This window comes from Oratosquilla oratoria, chromosome 13 (assembly GCF_046742065.1).
Source record: "Oratosquilla oratoria isolate Oo_2021 chromosome 13, ASM4674206v1, whole genome shotgun sequence".
In the NCBI taxonomy this organism is placed as follows: domain Eukaryota; kingdom Metazoa; phylum Arthropoda; class Malacostraca; order Stomatopoda; family Squillidae; genus Oratosquilla; species Oratosquilla oratoria.
Window position 1 is genome coordinate 40,290,763 of NC_134789.1, and position 26,698 is coordinate 40,317,460.

Here is a 26,698-nt window from a genome sequence, read left to right on the forward strand (position 1 = left end):
ATATCAAGATGTTGTATTAGATTTTCATCAACTGCCATATCAAGATAATTCATCCTCTCATCCTGTCTCCACATGATCATTCTTGTATATACCATTTACATACAGGTTCATCCAAATCTTTTTGATCATACTTCATACATCTAGACTTAATAGCACCAGATCTACTTGCAAAGCCATTAACATAGAATTTCATAGTATTGTCTGCAAGTTTTTGTTGAACTTGACAATATCATAAGGCTTTATTTTTCTCTACACCAAACTCATCATTGACACAGCCTAATGACTAGCCACAAATCAATGTCCTTAATCAGATAAATTTTCTGAACAATATCTAAATTTAACTGCTTTCTATTTGAACCTTTACTTTTCTTTGATTCTGTGTTATACAACTATTGTATGCTGTAAAACTATAACAGTAAAATATTTACTAAAACCCACATGAAAGTTTCAACGTTTTCAAAGTTTTCAAGTATGTTAAATAAATGTATGAATGGGCAACTACATACATACATACATATACCAAGACTTTTTCCCCCTTACAAGGGAGGTAGCCAAAAAGGAAAAGGCATAAAATCATTCCCACCCATTCCATCCCTGAATACACTCCACAACCCTCCACCCTCCCTCTTATCTTAGCACCTCCTGGATGATGGGTCATCCCTGCACCTTGTGCACTGCCCTGGGTCAGAAGCAGTGTTCCAAGACACAGCACATTCACAGCAAGGCCGCTTCATTATATCGGCGACCCCCCTCTCCGTCCCCCAATTGCATAAAAGGAGATGGGGAGAAATCCCTTCAGGCTGCATCAAATTTTGCTCACACATACTACCTCACCCCCCCCATCCCCCGGCCCATTCCACCTCATGCATCACAACATCCTCCATATACAACCATTCTCCATTCACCCGTCTTCTGTCCTCTCCCGTCCTTCCTCAATAGACATTCCCCTCAACTGAGGCTACAAATTAAATTAATTACCTACATACATACATACATACACATGAAATCACATGGCCCAGATGGAATAGCAAACTGGATATTAAAAGAATGTAAAGAAGAATTAATAGACAAAATATATAAAATAACAAGTTGCTTACTCAAAGAAGGAAAAATACCAGAAGATTGGAAAAATGCTGATATCATACCAATTTATAAAGGAGGAAATAAGGAAGACCCACCAAATTACAGACCAGTTTCCCTTACAAGCACAGTAGCCAAAATTTGTGAAAGTTATAAAAAGTAGATGGATAAAACATTAGGAGAACAATATACTAAATCCGAGACAATTCAGAATTAGACAGGGAAGGTCATGTACCACAAATTTCATCTGTTTTTACTCAAGACTACTAGATATAATACAGGAAAGGGACGGATGGGCTGATTGTGCTTTCCTAGATCTACAAAAAGTTTTTGATAAAGTCCTACACAAAAAATATATATATTAAGAATATTGGAAACTATGTGAGGGATACAAGGTAAACTGATGAAATGGATGGAGGACTTTTTATATGGAAGAAATTTTGGGTAATGCTCAGAGATAAGAGTTGTACTTGGGAAGAGATGATTAGTGGAGTTCCACAAAGATCAAAATTGGCTCCAATAATGTTTGCTATTTATGTGAATGACATGGACAAGGGTGTAGAATGTTACACGAGCTTCTTTGCAGATGATGCAAAATTCTTAAAGAAAGCGAGTACTGAAAAGGACTATGACTCACTGCAGAAAGACCTGAACAGGGTTTGGGAATGTAGTCAGAATTGGGAAATGGATTTCAACATTATGTAGCATAATGGAATTTGGAGAGAGAGAGAAAAAAAAAGTGTGATTTGAAAAAGACCAGGGAGTAATTATCACAAAGGATATGTCCCTTGATAAACAGATAAAAAAAATTGTCGGTGAAACCTATAACTTGCTAAGATCAAGGAAAGTGGCTTTTAATTACTTGGATGAAGAAATGGTAAAGAAAATACTAGTTAAACTGATAAGGCTAAAATTGGAGTAAATAGTGACACTATAGTCACCCTGTACTACAAAGAATATAAGAAAGATTGAGAGAATCCAGAGAGCAACTATGAAGATGGTCCCCAACACTATCAAAACTGTCATATGAAGAAAGATTGTCAAAACTAGAATTACTGACTCTGGAAGAAAGATGATAATGAGGTGACATGTTGACCATACAAAATTATGAGAGGTATAGAAGTCCTTGATAGAGAAGACTTACTAAATTGGGATAAGAGAAACACAAGAGGACATAGAAGGAGGCTAAAAAAGGACAGTTATAGAAGAGACCTGAAAAAGAACAGTCTACAAAGTGGTGGATGCATGGAACATACTAGAACGAAACAGGCTTATAAGAAATATAAGTGCTCGGGTGCACCTAATGACTATGAAAGTTATGTTTCAATACAGAGAGATTTAAAAAAGACAATAAGAAAAAGAAAACGACAATACGAAATGAACATCGCTGATAAATCCAAAGAGAATCCCAAAGAATTCTATAGTTACATTAGAGATAAAAAGGTTGTTAGGAATCACATTGGTCCACTATTATCTGCTGACGGTCAGCTTGAATATTCAAATGAAGGAATGTGTAATATCTTAAACAATTATTTTAGCTCGGTATTCGTAAACGAAACACCTCAAAGTGAATTCCAAACTGAAACCTGTGAAAAGTCTGGGGTAAACTTACTCACTACGGTAAATATAACAAAAGAAAAAATTAAAAGGTGTATAGACAAACTCAAAGTTAATAAAACACCAGGGCCTGACGGTTGGCATCCAAGAATCTTAAAGGAAATGAAAAATGAGATTGTTGTTCCATTAGAAATTATTTTCAAGAAATCCATCATATCCGGAGATGTCCCAAGAGAATGGAAGCTAGCTAACGTTACTCCCATATTCAAAAAAGGTGACAAAAAGAAACCAAATAACTATAGGCCTATAAGTTTGACTTCAATCGTAGGAAAAATAATGGAAACTATCATCAGAGATGCTATCGAATATCATTTTGAAAGTAACCATTTGATAAATGATAGCCAGTATGGTTTCAGACGGAAGCGTTCTTGCGTGACTAACTTACTCGAATTCTACAACACAGTTATCTCGAATTATGACAAAGGAAACAATATAGATTTAATATATCTAGACTTTGCAAAAGCTTTTGATACCGTCCCACACGAAAGACTACTTACTAAATTAGCTTTGCATGGAATAAGTGGTAGCCTATTGGGTTGGACTAGTAATTGGTTGAAAGGTCGAAAACAGAGAGTTGTTTTAAATGGAAAACTTCTGGATGGAAAAGTGTTGCAAGTGGAGTTCCTCAGGGTTCCGTTCTTGGGCCACTTCTATTCATAGTATATATAAATGATATAGACCATGGACTAAAATCTACTGTTTCCAAATTTGCTGATGATACAAAACTGTGCGGAGTGGCAAATGATCACCCAAACCAATTAGATATTCAAGAAGATTTAGATAAATTACAGCAATGGTCTGAAAAGTGGCTAATGAAATTTAACACAAGTAAATGCAAGGTAATGCACATAGGTAAAAATAACAGCAAGTACGATTACAAGTTATTTGGAAATTCGTTAACAAAAGTGGATAGTGAAAAAGATCTCGGCGTAATTATCAGTAACGACCTCAAATCATCCAAGCAGTGTATTTCAGCCTCTGAGAAAGCAAATTGATTGCGCGATCTTTTGATTTCAAAAGTCCATCACTCATTAACAAGCTATATAAATCGTTAGTTCGTCCACATTTGGAATATGCTGTTTCCGTATGGTCACCGAATCTCATTAAAGACATTGACAGACTGGAAAAAGTACAACGGCAAGCCACAAAACTGATTCCAAATATCAAAAATAAATCATACGAAAATCGACTTAAGCACATGAATCTGTTTTCCCTAAAAAAGCGTAGACTCAGAGGTGACTTGATACAGGTCTTTAAGATTTTAAAGGGAATTGACAACATCAAAAGTGACCAGATTTTCACATTGAATGAGAATCAGACAAGAAACAGTGGTCTCAAGCTGTCCGGAAATAGATTCAATTTGGAAGTAGGTAGAAACAACTTTGCCAACCGTGTAGTTAATGAATGGAATAAACTTCCTGCACAGGTAGTGCAGTGTAGTTCAGTTCGAAACTCTAAGAATCATTTAGATAAATACCTAAGTAAGATGCTGTAATGATTATGATTTATGTTATATTATTTGTTTTTGTTTTGTTATAATTTGTCTGTCTGATTTTCATTTATTATTAGTTATATGTCAATTTACTATCATTTACTATTTACCTGTTTGTTTATTATTTTAACTATACCTATGCATTTATTTATGTATTTTATTTGTTATTTACATTATTATAGTTTTTATTTATTATTAATATGATTTTTTTTTTTTTTGTTTGCATCCGACCTAGATATGGATCAAAAGGTCTCCTGTCGGCATGCTCCGCCTTTGTAATCCTTTGTAAACAATACACAAATTTAAGAGCAAATTAGATATGGCGAGATACAGAGACGGGACACTATGAGTGTAGCTCCCCTTCCTGTAAGATACAACTAGGTAAATACATATACCAATGGCTTTTCCCCCCTTACAAGGGAGGTAGCCAAAGTCAAAGGCATAAATCCACTCCCACCCATTTCATCCCCACATACTCCACTCCCATTCACCACCCCTCCCTCCCTCTTTCCTTGGCTCCTACTGGAAAATGGGTCATACCTGCATTATCAATATATCAATACTTTGCCCCTGGTCTCTCTCCCAGAAGACCCACGGCCTTCAGGTAACATGCAACAGCTTCTCCAATGGAGAAGACCCAAATGGCTTCCAGTTGCAAATTTGCTTTATGAAATACAGTTTATGTTTTCAGACATGTGTGATGTAGTTGTTTAAAACAAATTTCGAGAAATGTGGGGAAAATAAGACAAGGATGACTAACCAGAGATGCTCCAACAACCAAATCAAATGTGTCAAAGCTGCCCTGGGCAAGAGCAAGGCCAGCAGCTGTAACACACGCTGCCAAGACTCCACCATCATCTTCCACCACTGTCAGATACACATCTATCTGTGATTTGGGAAATTTTTCCTGTAAATATATAACAAAATATTAATGATAAAGTTATTTCTTTCAAACCCACCTAGGGTTGTTACTTGTTCTATATTCATGTATACAATGTACAGTAATATTACTCGTACAGTAAAAATTCACCCTCGTGGTAGTCAATGTTTTGGTAAGCCTGATTTGTTGTCATTTTTAAGAAATTGTCCCATTCTGAGAGTTTTCCGGCCTTGGTTGTCAGCCATTTTGGGGCCATGACATCACACATTACTCTTCCCACAAGGCTCATGGCTAGCTACCAATTGTGAGTGCAAACAAGCATGTTGTGAGCAGCAACTCATGAAAGCATGGTGAACTTGTGATTTTTTTTTTTTTTCACATGTTAAAATGGTTTCTATAAGTGACAGCTTTTTTCTGTGATGAAGAAGCAGTTTTATTAGGTACATCCTATTTCATGAATACTTGAATTAATTAGGGGAGGGGGAATGGGAAGCTTGTTTCAAGAAAAATTAAAAGAAGAGTTCATTAAAAACTCTTCTATGATTTATGACAATACAAAATTTGTGTCACAGGTTTGTTGGCGGATGCAGGGATGACACATCATTTTATGAGGAGTTGAGATGGGAGTGGTGGAGGGAGTGGTGTAAGGGAGCAAAATGGGTGGGAATAAGTACGTGCCTCTGACTTGGCTACCTCCCTTACATGGGGTAAAAAGCTCTTGGTATGTAGATAGAAATTTGTGTCTAAAGGATTGAGTGGCTCACCAATTGAGTGGGGAAGAAGAAAAAGGGAGGATGGATGGAGTGCTGTTCAAGTTGTTTCTGGTTCAGCGTTCAGCATGGAAACCTGTGACAGGTCTGGTAAGGGTTGTATTAGTTATTTAAATAGTATGAAGTTGTTTTTCCCCCCATTCAAATGGTCATGCTTGTGTGATGTAATAAGATGGTAGAGTAGGTTTGATGGCCCTTATGAAGAACTGCATACTTAACACTTTCATATGGTGTTTTGGACCTTCATGGATTTGGAAAAAACTTATGACAGGGTAGACAGGAAGGCACTGTGGGAGGTAATGCAGATATATGGGATAGGAGGAAAGCTGTTAAGAGCAGTCACGTTTCCACATGAGTAGTAGAGCCTGTGTTAGAATCAGAAATGGAGAGAGTGGTTTGCGGTAAAGGTGGGACTTTGCCAGGGATGTGTTATGTCACCATGGCTGTTCAATTTATACATGGATGGGGTGGTGCGAGAGGTAAATGCAAGGGTAATGGATCAAGGATAGGAGATGATTAAAGAAAATGGAGAAAAGTGGGAGAGAAGCCAGCTGTTATTTGCTGATGACACTGCATTTTTAGCAGGATCAGAGGAGGGATTAAGGAAGTTAGTACCAGAGTTTGGGAAGGTGTGTGAAAGAAGGAATTGTAAGATAAATGTTGGGTAAAAAGTTATGAGATGTACAAGGGGTGAAAGTGGCAGCAGACTGAAAGTGAGTATTAAGGGAGAAAGACTGGAGGAAGTGGATAGTTTTAGATACTTGGGTGCAAATGTGGTGGGAATGGAAGGAATGGAGGTGGAGGTAGAATGTAGATAGAGAGAAGCAAGTTAATGCCTTGGGGGATTAAAAAGTGTAATGTGAAAAAGACATTTGGGAATGGATGCCAAGAGGAGATTGTATGAAGGAGTGATTGTACTGACAGTACTGTATGTGGCAGAAACATGGAACATAAGAGAGGAGAGATATTTGAATATGTTTGGGATGTGTTTTAAGAAGTATGGTAAGGGTTACTAGGCTGGATAGAATGAGAAACGGGGAGGCGAGGAGGAGAGCGGGGGTGGAGAGGGAGTTGGGAGATAGGGTTGATGAAAGTGTTGGGATGGTTTGGACACATGGAAAGAATGAGTGAAGAAAGATTAGTAAAAGAGGTGCGGAAGGCAGAGGTGGAAGGAGTGAACATGAGGGGGTGACCAAGAATGATATGGATGGATTGATAGGGTAAAAGGGGCATTGGGAAAGACAGGAGTGTCTGTTAAGGAAAGAATGGAGAAGGCAGAAGATAGGGGTAAGTGGAGAATGGTTGTGTATGGATGATGCTGTGATGCATGAGAAGGGAGTGGGTGGGGATGGGGGGCGAGGGAGTATGTGTGAATGGATTGTTTATAACTCAAAGGGAGGTTAAACACAAGACCACTGTTTACAGCAAGAAGATTGACACTGGAAGATGCCTGAATGCCAAAGTGAGTGCCCCCAGCAGTACCAACTTAGTGTCATTCTGGCATACCTTCGACACACATACAGGAATTGCTCCTCTTGGAAAATTTTCCACAGTGAAGTATCATGCATCAAACAGATACTTATTAATAACGGCTTTTCCAACTCCATCATTGACAAGGAGATGAGACATTGTATCACCTCCACCATAACACAACACGAACAAAACAACACATCTTCCAAACACACAATTTATTACAAAAATCAAATGACACCAGCATACGAAACAGATGAATGTATTCTGAAAGAAATCATTGCACATAACATTACATGCATCATCTCACACTACAAACTGGCTCTTATCACAAAAATACAAGTCTCCAGCCTTATCATGAGAAACAACTTGACTAAAGACAACAATCTCCTTAAACAGACTAATATGATACACCAGTTCACTTGCCCAAAAGAAGGTTGCAAACTTCTCCCCAATGCCTCTTATATTGGTGTTATCACTCACTATGCATACTCGTGAAGGTATCACATGCAAACACGTGACACAAACACACAATAAAACTTCTACCAGGCAAGATCTAGTCAACAACACAAAAATATTTAAGCAGTGCAACAACCATAAGAAACTACATATTTTACAAAGAGTTTACATCTCACAATGCACCCCCTATCATCAATATAAAGACTAACACATTTACTTCTTTACAGATACACAACTAGACTGTATGGTAACAGTAAATTTCCTCCAGTGACCAAATGTCCTTCTACCATCCACTAATGTGAAGCCCCAACCTCCTTGACCTGATGTCCAGCTAATGCAAAACTTCCACCCTCCTTGACCTAATGTCCATCTTTCTCCTACCTCTCCAAGTATCTTCATATATCTATATTTAAATACTGATCTGTATACTCATTTTTACTTACCTGAAGATGGTTGTATGAGTTAACCAAAAGCTTGTATTCTGTTTTTGTGTAATGTTCGTCTATCAAATAACACCATGGAACTCAGAAGCTTTGTGTTTAACCTCCCTTCGAGTTATAAACAATCCATTCGGAAAATTGAGAAAATCACTATGAAGATAGTGGATACAGAATTAGCTCTGGTCTTCAATCAACCATAAGCATGTCTGCATGAGAACTTACTCCCCATTTATACATATATATATATATATATATATATATATATATATATATATATAAATAAATATCCAGGAAAGAATATGACTTACCAGAATAAGAACTGCTTCAAGAGTATCCTTTATCTGTCGATTGATTTCCCGCTGTTGTCGATCTGGCTGAGGTGGCCGTCGCTTGGTTCCAGAGAATGGGGCAAATTTTACCTCACACATAACCTGCCCACCAAATGAAAGGCAACACAAAGATTATAAAAGGAGAATATAGAAAGATAGAAAAAGCAATATACAAGACCCACTTACCCCATCCATCCATCTCATCCTCAGTTGCCCCCCCGTGTTCACTTCATCCACCTCTGCCTTTCACATCTCTTTTAATAATCTTTCTTCATTCATTCTTTCCATGTGTTCAAGCCCTCCCACCATCAACCCTATCTCCTAACTCCCTTTCCACCCCTGCTCTCCTCATCTCTTCATTTCTCACTCTATCCAGCCTAGTAGCCCCTATCATACTTCTCAGGCATTTAATCTCACATTTAAACTCTTCTCTTACATTCCATGTTCCTGATCTATACAGTACTGTAGGGACAATCACCTTCATACAATCTCCTCTAAACATCCATTCCCAAATGTCTATTTATCATTACACTTTTTAATCCTCCAAGGCATTTACTTGCTTCTCTCAATCTACATTCTATCTCCACTCCTCCCTTTCCTGCCACATGTACCCACAAGTGTCTAAAGCTATCCACTTTCTCCAGTCTCTCTCCCTTAACACTCACTTCCAATTTGCTACCATCTTTTCCCCTTGTACATCTCATCACCTGCATTTATCTTCAACTTTCTCCTTCCACACACAATCTCCAATCCCCTACCCATTATGCTTGCATTTACCTCTTGCACCACCCCATTCATGTACACATTGAACACATCCCTGGTGAAGTCCCAACTTTACCTCAAACCACTTGTTCTCTCCATTTCTAATTCTAACAAGCTCTTCTACTCTTGTAAAAACTCTTGACTGCTCTTAAAGTTTATCATACCAATGTATAAATACTTGGAATAGCTTAGGTGATTCAATCCAAACTAAAAACAATACATGAATTGAAATCTAAGTACAGATTGACCTCTCATTAACAGACACCGGATATTGGATGCAATGGACACAATCCACTTGTCTGGTCAGAAATCCGCTGGTCCGGTCCGACAGTCTAAATTTCGCAGGTAGGGTGAATGCATCTGTTAGTTCAGCGTTTGTCCGCTAAGTGGCTGATGGCGTGATGGTGCGCACTTTGTTTTGTTTACTAGTTAACGAGATCGTGATCGGTGTGGACGTTTGGATGTTTATTAGCTGTGTTTGCGGTGCTTCTGGTGTTTTTGGTGCTGTTGTTTAGTGCTGTGCAATCACTATGGAGGAGATTGCCGAAGCTGTTCTCGTTGGCAACAAGCAGGAGGGAGCGAGTGGCAGTGAGAAGAAAGAGGAGGTAGTGGCGGTTAAACCCAAGATGTCGGAGGTGGGCCAGGCTATTGACACGCTCATAACTTACATTGATCTCTCTGCTAACGGTGACGTTCAGGCTTATTATGAACACTTGCTCATTTTAAGAGAATTATTGATTTGTGAACAGTATCAGAAAGGAAAACATTAATATGTATGTACGTGTACTATGATTTTATAGAGCTTAAGAGGTGATCTCCCCCCAATACACACACAAAAACTGCTCCAAATCAACGGATTATTCACATCAACGGACACCGTTACCCCCCTTTTAGTCTGTTAATGAGAGGTCAGTCTGTATGATAATTAGAATACAAGGATGTAGACCAAGTTGGAACCATACAATGATTTGAAACTTGGTATGACAGATCTGTGAGTAAGAGACTGGACCTCATGAATGTTTCTTTCCTATATAGTACAATTAGGTAAATACAAACACATTATATAATCCCAATTAATTTCTATGCATACAGCAATCACTCTTACCTGTCCCTTCATTTTGAAGTCTTTAGGTCTGTCCACTTCTTTGGGGCCATACACCCCACACATGACTTTTGTGTTGCCAAACTCAATATAGGAGGAACCTCTTGCTTTACTCAAGACTCCAACAGTCAAAACTGAAAAATACAAAGGTTATTTCTATGTATTAAATTAAAAGGTTCTTTCATAATGAATTTTATTTAGTTATCTTTTCTACCCATACAGGAACGCCCCTACTTACAAAAATAGTAGGTTGTTGGGGGTTTGCTTTAGAGAAGGCATGACAAAGTTGACAGAGGCATTATAAAGTATATTGTGGATGATAGGATAGAGTGAAGTCTGCTGAGGGCAGTCAAAACTTCTTATTGAGTAGTAAAGCTTGTGTGAGGGTTGGGAATGGAGCAAGTGAATTGACTGAGGTGGATGTGGGGGGGGGGGTTGTGCTTGGGATCTGTAATGTAGCCATAGTTGTTATATATATATATATATATATATATATATATATATATATATATATATATATATATATATATATATATACACATATATATACAGTAAAACTCTGATTATCCGAAAGCGGATTATCCGAAAAACGGGATTATCCGAAATTGATTTGGATAATGCAATTCAAATTTTTTCTATACTAAAACGTTATAAAACATCAAAAACATGAAAATAAAAGTAACTACATATGTACAATATCAACACATTAAAAAATTGATAAGAACAGTTAAAATTAATACATTTTAAGCGTACTAATTTGTTTAGCGTAGCGTGTGTTTGTTTGGTTTCATTGTTTACATCGTCAGTTGGCGGCAGTCGCGTCACAGAGTTCACACTGGGCAGTCGCGTTCTACCTGTGCTTCGACCTCACTTCTTTCTACATCATGCCGAAAGAAACCGGGAAAAGGAAGAAAGTCGACGATGATCCTTCTGATCCTTCCATGTCTTTGGCAACAGTCCGGTCCCACATCGAAGGAGTGCTTCAGTTTCTTGACCAGCAACCCAGGGACATTTCAAATAGCAATCAACTGTACCCGATGATGCGAGCAGCACTGAGTGACGTCATCGAGAAACAGCTGTCTTGCACCAAACAGACTTCTATCACCTCGTTTTTTCGGCCAAGAACACCTTCGTCCACCCAGTCTTCTCGCCCTTCATCAAGTGCCTAATCCTCCTTGTCTACCTTTGATTTGGACAGTGAAGATGGAGCAATGGACGACCCTTCCTTCTGACTCCACCACCAGGAGGTGGGGAGTGGAAGGGTTGTGGAGTGATGGTGACGGAGGCGGGGAGTGGCAGAGTTGCTTTATTGTGTTCGTCAGGATAGTGGAAGATATATGTATAGAATAATTCTTGTTCTCTGTTACGTATAAGGTATGTACGTCAACACGAAATAAAAAAATTAAAAAAATTGTGTTCCATCCACAACTTGAGACTGATGGAGAGAGAGAGGGGGGGGGGGAGGAAGGCACAGGACACACACACACACACACAAAGTATTTCAACACGAAATATATTTCTGATAAATCTGGATTATCCGAAAAATCGGCTTATCCGAAAGAGGCTCCCCCCCCTTTCGTTTCGGATAATCGGGGTTTTACTGTATATACATTGTATATATATATATATATATATATATATATTACATACATAAATATATATATACAGTATATATATACACACATATTGAGGTGTGAAGACAGAATGAGTGGTAGGGTGGCGAGTTGAAACGCCAAGAATCCGCTGAATTTTTGTTACTGACATTTCATCCTAGTTGGACGAAATGTCAGTAATAAAACCTCAATGGATTCTTGGTGTAAACTCACCACCCTACCACTCATATATACATACACATATATATATATATATATATATATATATATATATATATATACCGGTATATGATGTAAGCAGAGCAGGAAACCAGCAAAACTAGTCAGGAATAAACTCAAGACTAAGACTCCTGTGTTTCCTACCCTGCTTACGTCAACCTGTCAGAATGTCTCAGCATATATATATATATATATATATATATAATATATATATATAATATATATATTTAATATATACAGGTAAACGTCGACTTACGATGGCATTAGGTTTCGATAGAGCCATCGTAAGACGATCTCATCGTAAGTCGATCCCCACTCTGTTCCGTGGTCACTGTACCTAGCCTACCTGTATATTAACCACCAGAGATACTGAATATAGCCTATTAAACATGTACAGTAGTTTAATTATTTTTATCCTTTTTACCATATTCAAACACTATAATATGTATTTTCAGTACGGTACTTAAATCTCGCGGGCAGCAGCCAATGCCAGCCGTACGACGTGACGTAATAATACTCGCATCATAAAATATAGTCACCGCTTATATCGATCGTTCTCTCTTTCACCCGCGAATTTTGAAAACCACAGAGAATGAATCATTTGAGAGAATGTAAAAACACAGGGGCGACTACAATAAATATAATCAAGACGCGGATATGGCAGCGTCGCGAATCCACTTGCTCCTCATGACGCCTACGTGTGCGGCACCGTATGGAAGGGGTTAAATTATCATATCGTCGTCGTCATCGTAAAGTCGAACAATCGTAAGTCGCGGCCATCGTAAGCCGCGTTTACCTGTATACACATAATATATATATATATATATATACATATATATATACATATATATATATATATATATATATATATATATTATATATATATACATATATATATATATATATATATATATATTTATATATATATCAGGACAATATAAAATTGGAACAAAGGAAATAAAGAAAGTGGGGTCTGAATAAGACCTGGGAGTAATCATCACAAATGACATGTCCCCTGATAAACAAATAAAATTGTTGGAGAATCCTACAACTTGCTAAGATCAATGAAGGTGGGTTTTACCTATTTGGATGAAGAAATGGTGAAAAAATACTAGTCACCCAGTACCAAACAGAATATAAAGAAAATTGAAAGAATTCAGAGAGGAACTATGATGATGGCCCTAACATTTTCAAAACTGTCAGATGAGGAGAGATTGTCAAAACTGGAATTACCTACTCTGGAACAAAGAAGAGAAAGAGGTGACCTACTAACCATCTACAGAATCATAAAAGGTATGGAAGTCCTTGATAGAGAGGACTTACTGAATTGGGATAAAAGAAATACAAGGGGGCGTGAAAAGAAACTCAAAAAGGACAGTTATAAAAGAGACCTGGAAAAAAAAAAAAGTTTCCCACACAGAGTGGTGGATGTCTGGAACAAACTGGATGAAACAATAGTGTGTGTGCAAAAACTATACATGAATTTAAGAGCAAACTAGACACTGCAAGATACAAAGACAGGACACCACAAGCATAGCTCCCCTTCCCATAAGATACAACTAGGTAAATATATATATATGGGGTGGTGAGGGATGTAAATGCAAGAGTGCTAGGGAGGAGTTTGGAGTTGGTGAGTGAGAATGGAAGGAAATGAAAAGTGAGAAATTTGTTAGTTGCAGATGACACTGAGCTTGTGGCTGAGTTTGAGGATAGACTGAAGCAGTTGATGGCAGAGTTTGAGAAGTTATGTGAAAGGAAAAAGCTGGGAGTAAATCTGTGTAAAAGTAAGGTGACAACATGTGCAAGGAGTGATGAATGTGGCATGTTGGAGGTGAGCTTGAAGGATAAATATTCAGGGACATATGTAGAAGTGAATGGAGTGGAGGTGGTGGTGAATTTCAGAGTAAAGTTGCCATGCAAACATCTAGTGATAATGAAAAATATTATGAGAAATAAGTATTAGGATGAACACAACGAGAAGGTTGTATGAGGGAGTAATTTTTCCAAACTCTATTATACTACATTTCTTGATGTTGAAGTTCACTTCCCACTTTTGGCTCCAATCCCAGACTTTGTCCAGGTTTATCTGTAGTGATTCACAGTCTTTTTCTGTACTTTCTTTAGTAGCTCTGTGTCATCTGCAAAGAAGTTCATATAACATTCTACACCTTCATCCATGTCATATATATAGCAAACATCATCGGAGCTAATAATGAAGTCTGTGGGACTCCACTTATCATTTCTTCCCAGGTCGAGTTTTTATCTGTAAGTACCACCCTCATTTTTCTTCCGTACAAGAAACCTTCCATCCATTTCAATAAATTTCCCTGTACACCTTCTGTTGTTTCGAGTTTTCTTAACCTCTTCGATACGGTGACGCCTACGTAGGCATCATGAGGAGCAAGTGGGTACACGAGGATGCCGATGTCGGCGTCTTGATTATATTTATTGTAGTTGTACCTGTGTGAACCCCATACTCTATAAACTGGCTTCATCATATTTTCTATGGTTATCAAAATTCATGGGTGAAAGAGAGAACGAGCAATACAGCGGTGACTTTATTTTTCATAATGCAAGTATTATGATGCAACATCGCACATCTGGCAGCTAATGCTGCCCGCGAGAGTTTGGCCCGGAGTGAAGGGGTTAATAGCTTTTTGTACGGTACTTTATCAAATGCCTTTTGTAAGTCCAGGAAAGCACAATCTGCCCATCCATCCCTTTCTTGCATTATATCTATCAACATTGAATGAAAACAAACCAAGTTTGTGGCACATGATCTTCCTTGTCTAAAACCAATTTGTTTTCTTCCAAATGTTTAGTCCATCTACTTTTGATAACTTTTTCACATATTTTAGCTATTGTGCTTATAAGGGAGACTGGTCTATAGTTTGTTGGGTCTTCCTTATTTCCCCCTTTATATATTGGCACAATACTGGAATTTTTCCAGTCTTGTGGTACCTTTCCTTCTTTGAGTAAACAATCTATCATCTTATATATTATATCTGTTAGTTCATCTACACATTCTTTTAGTATCCAATTTGCAATTCTGTCTGGGCTGTGTGATTTTCTGACATCAAAATTTATTATTTGGTCCCTTATTTTTTTCTGTGTCATAATTATTTCTTTAATTGGAGGGATCTTTCTCCCTTTCCTTCATCCCAATTGTATTTTCATTTGTGAATACAGATTTGAAATGTTTGCTTCCACTTATGTGATATAATATTATATATCTCACGATACATAATTACCTGAAATAAAGTATAGTATTGCAATGAATGAAAGACTGAATTATTACTCACCAGAGTGAGATATCTAGAGGCCATACAGTGACAAATAAATAAAATCATGTCAGTAAAATATCTTCGGAGTGGAACTTGTTTACTAGAATTATGGATAAGTCATAATGGCTTACAAATATTCATACAAAAATAATTTTAGATTTGGAAAAATAACATAAAAACTGAATTGGAGAACATATATAGTGGTTAATGAATACAGTATAATGTTTATATTTTTCTGACTTAAAGGGATTTTACTGTAATAAAACCATGTGTAGTAAAGATAGCAAGTGTGATATGTCTCTCCATCAGAGAGGTGTGAATTGAACTGTACAAGTGTGCAGGGATAATGTATGTACCATCTACATATATGTACATGATATAATATTGTAAAACATATCAAATAGTGCACAATTATCTGAAATACAGTATTGCAATGAATGAATAGTACTGAATAGTATGAATAGTAAGAACGTTATTCACCAGTGAATATTGTAGTATGTTGCAGTACTAGAATCAGTGCAAGGTATCCAGAGGCCATATGCAGACATATAATTAAAATCACTGATAAAATCACATGTAGTCTAGAAAGCAAGCACAATATATCCAACCATCAGAGAGGTGCAGGGAAAGCATGTACACCAGAGGTTCTCATTAGGGGTGAAATTCACCCCCAGGGGGGAATTTTGGGATTTCTGGGGGTGATTTGTGACCACAGTCAGCTTATGGGGTGAGGAAAGCAATTATAGGTTTTGGCCTATCTGGCCTGTCACCTGGGCTGGATTTATATTAATTTGGGAAAAATATATACTAATTTGGAAAAAATAAAAGGGTTTTTAATAATATTTGCATATTATTTAGAATGGACCTTTTGAAACAGACAATCTTGGAAAGGAGGGGGGGGAATGACATTCTGACAAATGGTGAAAGGGGTGAATGGGCCAAGTAAGGCTGAGCACCCCTGATGTACACCATCTAAACACATATGTACTCTTTTAATGACACCATCAGGATTTTGGCCAAAAATCTTCTCATAACCCATATATTCACCCAGGTTATGTAGTTCCCAAGGCCCAGAGAGAATCCAAGTTGTCCAATATCTGTGATACAAGACAAGTATCCAAGTTATAGAGGACTTATTGTAAAATCATGTACAGTTCCCACTGCCCTGCCATACTGTGTGTCAAATCATGGCGAACTCACCCTGGTGGTCACCACAACACACTCAAACTAAGGTATGCGGGGTACTTTCTATTTCCTTTTCTATTTCTTGATCTCTGTCTTGTACTTCTTTTAGAATTGTTCTTGCCATTTCTTTCTCTTTTTTTTCTCTCTCAAGTACTTAACCAGACCATGTTTTTCCTTAAGTCCATATTCTACAATACACTTTTTCTTATCCACTGTATCCCTAACCTAATTTGTTTTTTCTTTGATTACTTGAATAACTGAGTCTTTTACATTCTCCTGATGTTGTACTATTTCTTTAAAAGCTACCTTTTCATTTTCTTGGTTTTCTTCCCATTTTTTTTTTTTTTTTTTTAGCCATTTCTTTTCTAAATAATTCTAAAAAAAATTCTGACATTGCCTGCATTTTATCATTTACCACTTTTTTTAAAGTTGAACTATTGGTGGTATCTTTGTTAGGGGGTTGTTACTTGTGGTAAAGGTCGAGGGGATGTCTGTTTGAGCCTTGCCACTGGCAAAGATGAACCAAGGGCATAGTTCATTAAATTCCATGTCTGGCTGCATGTTATTGTGGCAAAGTAGTATACAGTTGATATATTAGGGTCTATATGGGGCACCCTTATGTACCAGAGCCATACATTTTGTCTGTGATAGAGGAAAACTCTGTTCATAGAGAAATTATGACACTTTTATACAACGATTGTCCTCCAACCCCTTGTTACTGTCCTGTACCATTTCTCAGAATATCTAATTTCCTTTTTTTGACTACCCTGTGGTGGGGTAAAAGAATGTTACCACCAAGTCTTCCCACTTTAGTCATAAAAGGCAACTAAAAATGGGACGGGGATAGGATTAGGAGTCCTGTTACCTGTAGCCCCAAAGGGGACATTCCTAAAAAAAAGTAAAGGCATAAAAGGGTCAAGGAGTTTTCCAACCAGTGCCCTAAGGTTTGGGTCTTTTAATGTGCATGGGTGTGGTACAGATGAGAGTAAAAGGGAAGAGATAAGCAGTATGTTTGTGAGAAGAAAGATGGATATGCTGGCTTTGAGTGAAACTAAAATGAAAGGGTGGGGTGTATGTGAGTTTGGGAGCGTAGTTGGGAGGTTCTCAGGAGTGAAGAGGGGACAAGGAAGAGAAGGGGTGGCTATACTAGTAAGTGAAGAGATAGGTAATCATGTAGTGGAGTGGAAAGAGGAATCTTCATGGTTGATGTGGATGAAGGTGAAGCTGGGAAGGAATATGTAGGTTTTTGTAAGTGTGTATGGGCCTGGTAGTGAGAAAAGCATAGAGGAAAGGGAGGCTTTTTGGGTAGATTTAAATGAGCGCATAGAGGGATTAGGGAGAAATGTCAATGTGGTTGTATTGGGAGACCTTAATGCTAGGGTAGGAAAAGAACTAATAGACGGAGGGATTGGGAAGCATGGAGTTCCAGGTAAAAATCATAGTGGAGAACTGATGATGTGTCTTGAAAGAGAGTTGATGATAGCAAATACAGTGTTCAGGAAGAAAGTCAAGCATAAGTACACATGGGAGAGGGTGGTGGATGGAAGGGTGGCAGATAGTGTGTCAATGGACTATATAGTGGTGACCAGGAGTATGGTACGAAGAGTTAAGGATGTACATGTTCTAAGGGGAGAGAGTGGGGGAATATCAGATCATTTTCTGGTGGAAGGTAAACAGAGTGGAGAATAGGTGGAGAAAGAGGAAAAGGGCAGAAGGTAGGAAGGTACTTAGAGTGAACTGCTTACATGAGAAAGAAAAGGAGAATGAGTATAAGAAGAAGCTGAGAGAGGAGTGGGAGGGAATGAAGGATAGAGTAGAGCTAGGAGTGGAGGAGGAATGGGGATGGTTCAAGGAGGGAGTCATAAGGTGTGCGAAGATGGTGTGTGGAACAAGGAGGGTGGGAGGAAATAGAAGGAAGGGTAGCGAGTGGTGGAATGAGGAAGCAAAGAAGGGTGTAGAAGAGAAGCAGGCTTTCATATATTGGCTACAAATTAGGATGAGGGAATCTTATGAGAGGTACAAGGTAAAGAGAATGGAAGTTAAGCATAAGATAAAGGAAGCAAAGAGGAGAGCAGATGTGAAATGGGGTAAGAGTATGACAGAAAATTTTGAAAGTAATAGAAAAATGTTTTGGAAAGAAATTAAGAGGAAGAGGAGGCGAATCAAGTAGAGAAGAAAAGGTAAAAGGTGCAGATGGAGAGATGATAATGGAAGAGAAGGCAGAGAGGAAGGTGGGCAGAGTATTTTAGGGAATTGGTAAATGTAAAGGAGGATAGGGAGGGAAAGGTAGTTGCACTGGGGAGTGCTAAGAAAATGAGAGTCATGAGTGAGGAAAATGGTGGAGAAATAGGGAAAGATGAAGTGAAAGCAGCTGTTAAGATGATGATAGCAGGTAAGGCACCTGGGTTGGATGGATGCCATGCAAAATGTCTGAAGAAAGGAGGTACAGTTATGGTGGACTGGCTGGTGAGGTTATTTAATGTTTATTTAAGAGAAGGTAGAGTGCTGGAGGACTGGAGGAGTGCCTGTATAGTTCTTCTTTACAAGGGAAAGGTGGACAAGTGTGAGTGTAGTAGTTTCAGAGGTATCAGCTTGTTGAGTGTAGTTGGGAAGGCTTATGGGAGGGTTTTGATTGAGAGGATTAGGAGAGGAACAGTGTGGATTTAGGACAGGTAGGGGTTGTGTAGATCAGATTTTTGTGGTAAGACAGATATGTGAGAAAGCTATAGGAAAAGGATGTTTTGTGGGCTTTTATGGATTTGGAAAAGGCTTATGACAGGGTAGACAGGAAGGCACTGCAGATATATGGGATAGGAGGAAAGCTGTTAAGAGCAGTCAAGAGTTTTTACGAAAGTAGTACAGCTTGTGTTAGGATTAGAAATGGAGTGTGTGAATGGTTTGAGATAAAGGTGGGACTTCGTCAGGGATGTGTTATGTCGCCCTGGCTGTTCAATCTTTACATGGATGGGGTGGTGCGAGAGGTGAATGCAAGGGTAGTGGGGCAGGGGTTGGAGATGGTTAAAGAAAATGGAGAAAACTGAGAAATAAGCCAGTTGTTGTTTGCTGACGAGGAGGGATTGAGAAAGTTAGTGACAGAGTTTGAGGTGTGTGAAAGAAGGAAGCTGAAGATAAATCTGGGCAAAAGTAAGGTAATGAGATGTACAAGGGGAGAGAGTGACAGCAGGCCAGAAGTGAGCATTAAGGGAGAGGGACTGGAGGAAGTGGATAGTTTTAGATACTTGGGTGCAAATGTGGCAGGAAAGGGAGGAGTGGGGGTGGAGGTAGAATGTAGATTGAGAGAAGCGAGTAAATGCCTTGGTGGATTAAAAAGTGTAATGAGAAATAGACATTTGGGAATGGATGCTAAGAGGAGGTTATATGAAGAAGTGATTGTACCAACAGCACTGTACGGGGCAGAAACATGGAACATAAGAGAGGAAGAGAGAAGGAGTTTGAATGTGTTTGAGATGAAATGTCTGAGAAGTATGATAGGGGTTACTAGGCTAGATAGAGTGAGAAATGAGGAGGTGAGGAGGAGAACAGGAGTGGAGAGGGAGTTGGGAGATAGGGTTGATGAAAGAGTATTGGGATGGTCTGGACACATGGAAAGAATGAGTGAAGAAAGATTAGTAAAAGAGGTGTGGAAAGCAGAGGTGGAAGGAGTGAATATGAGGGGGTGTCCTAGAATGAGGTGGATGGATGGGGTAAAAGGGGCATTACAAAAGAGAGGAATGTCTGTTGAGGAAGAACAGGAGAGGACAGAAGATAGGGGTGAATGGAGAAGGGTTGTGTATGGATGATGTGTGATGCATGAGGGGGAGTGGGGGATGAGGGTGAGGAAGTATGTACAGTATGAGAAAAAAATTTGACACAGCCCGAAGGGATTTCTCCCCATCTTCTCCTTGTCTGCATGAAGGGACGGAGAGGTGTTTTTTTTTTTTTTTTGCCTAATTAATGAAGTGGCCTTGTTGTGGATGTGTTGTGTCTTGTGACACTGCTTCTGACCCAGGGCAGTGGACAGGATGCAGGGATGACCCGTCATCCAGGAGGTGCCAAGATGAGAGGGAGGGAGGAAGGTGGAGGGGAGTGGAATATGTAGGGGATGGAATAGGTAAGAGTGGTTTCTATGTCTTTGATTCTTTTTGTTCTCTTCCTCTCTATTCATCTCTCTTTTTATCCATACCTGTTTATTCTGATAACTTTTTGCTAGTTTTCCTGTTTTTGATAAGACATTCTCTGTCGTTTGTGACCTGAATTTAACCTTAATTGGTCTGGTCTTGTCTATCTTGTATTTTCCCAGTCTATATATTTCTTCAATTTCTTTCTCTATGTCTTATCTTCTTGAACTATTTTTAATACCTTGTTTACTTTTTCCTTCTCCTTTACTCTTGTAGTCCTACTTGGATTATGCTTCTCTTCCATTCCTAATACAATTATACATTTCTTCTTATCTGCTAAGTCTCTTACTATATTCTCCTTCTCTCTCATCACTTTAATAATTGTGTCTTTAGTTTGTTCTTTCATCCATTGTTTCACTATATCTCTAAATTAAATTTTGTTATTCTCTTGGACTTTTTTTCCAACCACTTACCTCTTTTGCTATGGACTCTTTATTCTCTTTATTATTATTCTTTAATTCCTCATTCTCATCCTTTACTTCTATTAACTGTCTTTTTAATTCTTCTATTTCTTTAGTAAATTTCGATTTTCCTTCTTTAGTTCTTCCAATTTATCAACTCTTTGTGTGACTGGTGCTAGTTGGCTAAACCTAACCTCCCATGCTTCGTTCATTTTTGTTAGTTTCTCCTCTAGACTTACTAGTCGGGGGAGGTCATCTCCTCCCTCATTAAATCCATAGAAGTAATTATCTCCTCTTTCCATTGAGCTGCTCTTATCTATATTCCTACTCTTAATACTTTTGCTCACCTGTTCGACCTCGGCTGTGTCGTCTGCACACCTTTTGTTTACACCCCTTCTGACTTCCAAGGCCCATTCCTCACTCTCCTCATTTTTTTTCCATCTTCCTCAATAATGCCTCCCCCTTCTCCTTTTTCTTCACCTGCCCACTACACCATGAGCTTCCCCCTTCCCTACTAATACAACACAACACAGGTACTCCTTCGTCGCTGAAATCCACAAAAACTTTTTTTTTTTTTTTAGGATTTCCAATCTTCGCCGTCAACCTGACGTGTGTGTGTGTATGCATGCATTGGTATCCACATAGATATTGGGGTCTAATTTTACTTCAAAGACTAATTTTGAACATCATTATTAGCCAACAAAAGGTGAGGATGTGTATATGCCAGATGGTACACAGCTCTAGCCATAGCTATTATCTTTGTCTTATGACATGGAAAGTGTCAGTCATTCAAAGCAATGTGGGGGGGGGGGAGGCATTCAAACCTGGGCCTAAGGAGCAAAGGATAAGGTAACCAAAAAGGTAGCTAAATAGCACTAATGTTAAAATAAAGTACTTACAAATTTTCCTTGCATCTACTGCAGCCCTGCCATCTCGTCTGGATGCAGTACCCTCATCAAGAAATGATTTCTTTTCAAATTTTTGAAATACTGTGTATGGAAATGATTTCTTTGGACCACGTAACCTTCTTGGATCATTTCCACTCATTGTTGGTGGGGATAACCTAGAAGAGCAGAAACACCAATATCAACCTATTGGGGAAAATAAATAATAATACAGTACTACCTCTCATTAACAGACGTTAATTAGCTGTGTTTGCGATGTTTTCGCTGTGTTTTCAGTGTTTTGTAGTAGTTTTTGGGTGGCATAGTGATTTCACGCACTAAACAACAGCACCAAAAACACAGCGAAAACAGCGCAAACACAGCTAATTAACGTCTGTTAATGAGAGGTCTCACTGTACATACATACATACACCAAAGTCTTTCTCCCTTGCAATTTTGCCATGTTTAGCACTGGAGGGCTCTGGGGGGAGCAAATTGCATTGCTGTAACACATAACTAAGGCTTAGTTTAGTTATCAATTAAATTAAATAAAATGATGATACTGGGTCTTTTTTCCAACCAAAACCATTGCTTGGTGCTGGCTAGACATGGCCAAATGTACATTGCATACACTTGTATAACAAAAGTCATACATTTCTGGGAGAAATGATGAGGCATAAGCTGGACCTTCGTAGAAATAACACCTTTTCATACATAGAGCTGACAACCTGTGACTACTCACCTCCTACCACTTTCAGATTATAACACTGAAAGTCCCATACCAATACCATGAAGGCAATGGTCCAGAGTTTCTAATTTTAGTTATACACACCTACTTGATATAACAATAGAAAATTAACTATTAATTTTGTTAGTTATAATACATAATGATATGCAATTTTCTTGGTGGAAATCAATAACAAAAAAGTTGCTAAAACCAATTTACTAACGAAGTTGCGGTGATTGAATGATATGTCATGTTTGTTTTGATAGATGCCAAGGTTGAAGAAATAAAAGGATGATAAATTCATCTATTCTAACCGAACCTATATTTAGTAATTCGGTACTTCCAATTCTAAAGATCATCCACGTCATTGTCGTCATCATGGATGCTGACAGCATGATTATTACTATACCTCGGGCATTTAACAGATGACGGCAGAACCCTGTGTTCTCTCCATATTGTCTTTGTAACAGTGCACATTAATGTCACCTGTAGTTGCCGTTGGAGAATACCTGGTCCACAACGTGAAACTCATCATCTAACTGACAGTGACTGGACTGGACAGACAACAGTACGGCGTCTGTACTGTATTCTAGCAGCTTTGTTCATTAGTGGGTATGCTTGTAGCAAGTTTTTTTTTTTTTTTCCATCAAGAAAATTGAATACTATGCTCATTTATATTAAATAACAAAAATAATATTTAATTTTCTAATACTATATTGTGTACGTGTGTGCAACTAAAATAATACAGGGTAAATCTTTAGTTTTGACCATGGGAGGAATATAGCAATAGAAAATTAAATATTAATTTTGTAAATTAAAATGTATCAACGTAATATGCAATTTTTTGTGCGGAAATGAAAATAAAAATACCTTGCTACAAGCTAAATATGCTAATGAACGAAGTCAGTGGCATAGGATTGGGACGCCATGTTTGTTATGGTAGATGCCGATGTCGAAGAAATGAAAGGATGATAAATTTGTCTAAGGTAAACTAACCTAACCGGTAAATCTTTAGTTTCGACCATGGGAGGAATATAACAATAGAAAAATAAATATTAATTTGTATACTCCACAAGCTGAGAGAATGGTTGTAAAGCCCACCAACGTCTCTCACGACGACGACAACGAGGTCGAGTTGGATGACATCTAATTTGCAGGTAATGATTTATTAAACACAGGTTAGGTTAGGTTAGGTTAGCTTAGTTTACCGTAAACAAATTTATCATCCTTTCATTTCTTCGACGTCGGCATCTACCATAACAAATATGGTGTACTATTCGTCGTACACGACTTCGTTACTTAAGAAATCTGTTTTAACACCTTTTTTGTTTTTCATTTCCGCATACAAAATTGCATATTACGTTGATACATTTTAATTTACAAAATTAATATTCAATTTTCTATTGCTATATTCCTCCCATGGTCGAAACTAAAGATTTACCTAATACAGTTTCTTCTTAGAGAGGTTCCTTGCTGGGCAGTTTAGTCCATTGCCAACTCGACCTATCAGCTGCTTAACATGCCATCTTTGTTGTGATAGATGTGGTCAAAGAAATTAAAGTATGATAAATTCATTTACTCTAACCTACGAAACCGTGGTGGGCTGACTTGATTAAGTAGATGGGCCAAGTTGGCACTGGGCTGAGTTGACCCTGCACAAAGAGATCTACAGTATTATGGGTATAGGAGGACCCATCCAAAGACCATTCCCAGCAGCTGTGGGAATGCCAGTGTTTCTACTTTGTGAAATTCAAGACAATTATCATTATTCTTTCATTTTACAATGTTTAACATGTCAAGTATCGGGGAAAAAATTATGTTTTTGGTCAGGTCCATTACAACTCAGAAGAGCCTCACACTTCTAAGTTAAGTTGCACCACACTGCACAGTTAATAAAAATTGCTTATATAATTTAACACCAAACCCTGAATATGTAAAATTTCACCTCATCCACTATTGTTAGGTTAAGTTAAGTAATGACTTCCTAACCTAATGAATCAATTGCAAATGATGCTAATCTAACACTAGTGGGCGAGACGAAAATTCAATCACACCAGACCCCATGTTATGGTGTTGAGAACTTTCATATATACTAAGGCATTTTTTATTTTCCTTCTCTAATAAATATTTCCAAATTCATTATCCTTACTCAGGAATCAGTTACAGACTTGGGTGTGTGTATTGATAACAAACTTAAATTTCACCAACATATTTCTAATATTGTACATAAAGCAAGTGGAGTATCAACCAGTATTCTCCGATCAACAGTTAATCGGCAAGACTCTTTTATGCTTCCCCTTTTCACCACAAATGTGCGTCCTTTGCTTGAATATGCATCCTCAGTTTGGAACTTGGGTTATGTAGGAGATGTTAGACAGTTGGAGTCTGTACAAAGTCAAAGGAGATGGACAAGGAAGATACATGGATTGGAGGATTTGGATTACTCGCAGCGACTTAGGACTCTTAACTTATATTCAATTAAAGGGAGATTACTTAGGCATGATATAATTAAATGTTGGCATATTTTCCATGGGAAACTAGCGATTTCTCGTGATGACTTGTTCCCTCGACCCTTGTTGAGTAGCACAAGGGGCCATAACTTCAAAATTGGTCACACCAGAACACAAGTAGAAGTACGGAGAAGGTATTTTAGTATTAGATGTGTGAATCTGTGGAATGAATTGCCAGCAGAACTTGTTAACTGCAGTGATATTGATGTGTTTAAACGAGGTCTTGCAGCTTATCTCGGTGATATATTATTTGATTATATTGCATAAGGCAGTACCAATCGACACCTTGACACAGCTCCATGCAATGTTGCTGCTTATGATACACTATCCAGCCAGTTGCAATTAATATATAAAGGTCATGTGTAGAATTATGGGCTGGCGTATCAGCAGAGTGCGGCTTCCTCGCCTACATCATAAGCTGGATGTGGATGAGAAGCCCACCAGGTAAGAGAACCAGGTAAGAGGTTAGTCTGTGCCTCTACCTGGTAGACTAAGACTTCAGTCTTCACTTCCACAAACGCAATAAGAATATAAAGTATTAATTTATGTACGAAATTCACTTCTCTTGGCTTAATTTTCTATCATTCCTTTCCAATTTTCCCTACTTCATCATAGAGCACAGATGAACGTACAACCTGTCGATATTAGTATATATCATTCAATTGGACCGGGCTTTCCTCACCACGTTTGTTTATTTTTATGACCTTCCGACTACAATGTTGATGCGCCAACAGAATTTCGAAACGTCAACATTGTGCCGAGTTGGTAAAACTGTCGCATATCACCCTAAATGTTTGTTCGGAAAACGTTTTTATGACAGCCACAAAACTGTAAACATTTATAAGTTTTTGCTAATAACATGAGCTACATTTATGCACTTTTTCACGTACAATAAACAATCCTACAATATTATACATTAATTATTATTAATTCATCTATTATGGCCAAAGACTATATAGGAAAGACGGGAAAACTCACGGAGAGCCGCATGTCCACATACATTTTACTATGCGGCTCTCTCAATAGATGGCGTGTACGCCAATCACCAGTTTTAACTGGGTCAGGTCTAGATTCCATACCCGCTAGTAGATGACGTCACGTTTTTGTGTTGTTATCACTTCGGGCAATGTCGGGTATTTTCGGAAGTTTCCGAAGTCCGATGTGACGGAGGACATTCAGAGGCCCAAATAAAACGCAATAATAGACTTCAAGCTTCTTTTATGGAAGAAAATTAAAATATCAAAACTTTATAACATTTTTTCACGTGGAATGATGAATTATGTAATGCATAGATAT

The 26,698-nt window shown here is 38.1% G+C and overlaps 1 protein-coding gene across 6 annotated transcripts in view; it reads right to left on the reverse strand.

Moving 5' to 3' along the window:
- The window catches only part of LOC143032396 (exosome complex component MTR3-like), a 29,422-nt gene extending 3,218 nt beyond the window's left edge, over positions 1-26,204 (reverse strand). The window contains exons 1-6 of one of the 6 annotated variants that reach the window (XM_076197103.1): positions 25,688-25,718; positions 24,478-24,544; positions 22,181-22,344; positions 10,405-10,535; positions 8,517-8,639; positions 4,950-5,096 (exon numbers count right to left, since the gene is read on the reverse strand). In XM_076197103.1, the coding sequence (XP_076053218.1) occupies positions 4,950-5,096; positions 8,517-8,639; positions 10,405-10,535; positions 22,181-22,344; positions 24,478-24,544; positions 25,688-25,703 (648 nt within the window). In that variant the 5' untranslated portion in view covers positions 25,704-25,718. The other 5 variants (XM_076197108.1, XM_076197105.1, XM_076197106.1 and 2 more) reach the window with 5 other exon arrangements.
- Between the last annotated feature and the right edge of the window lie 494 nt (positions 26,205-26,698).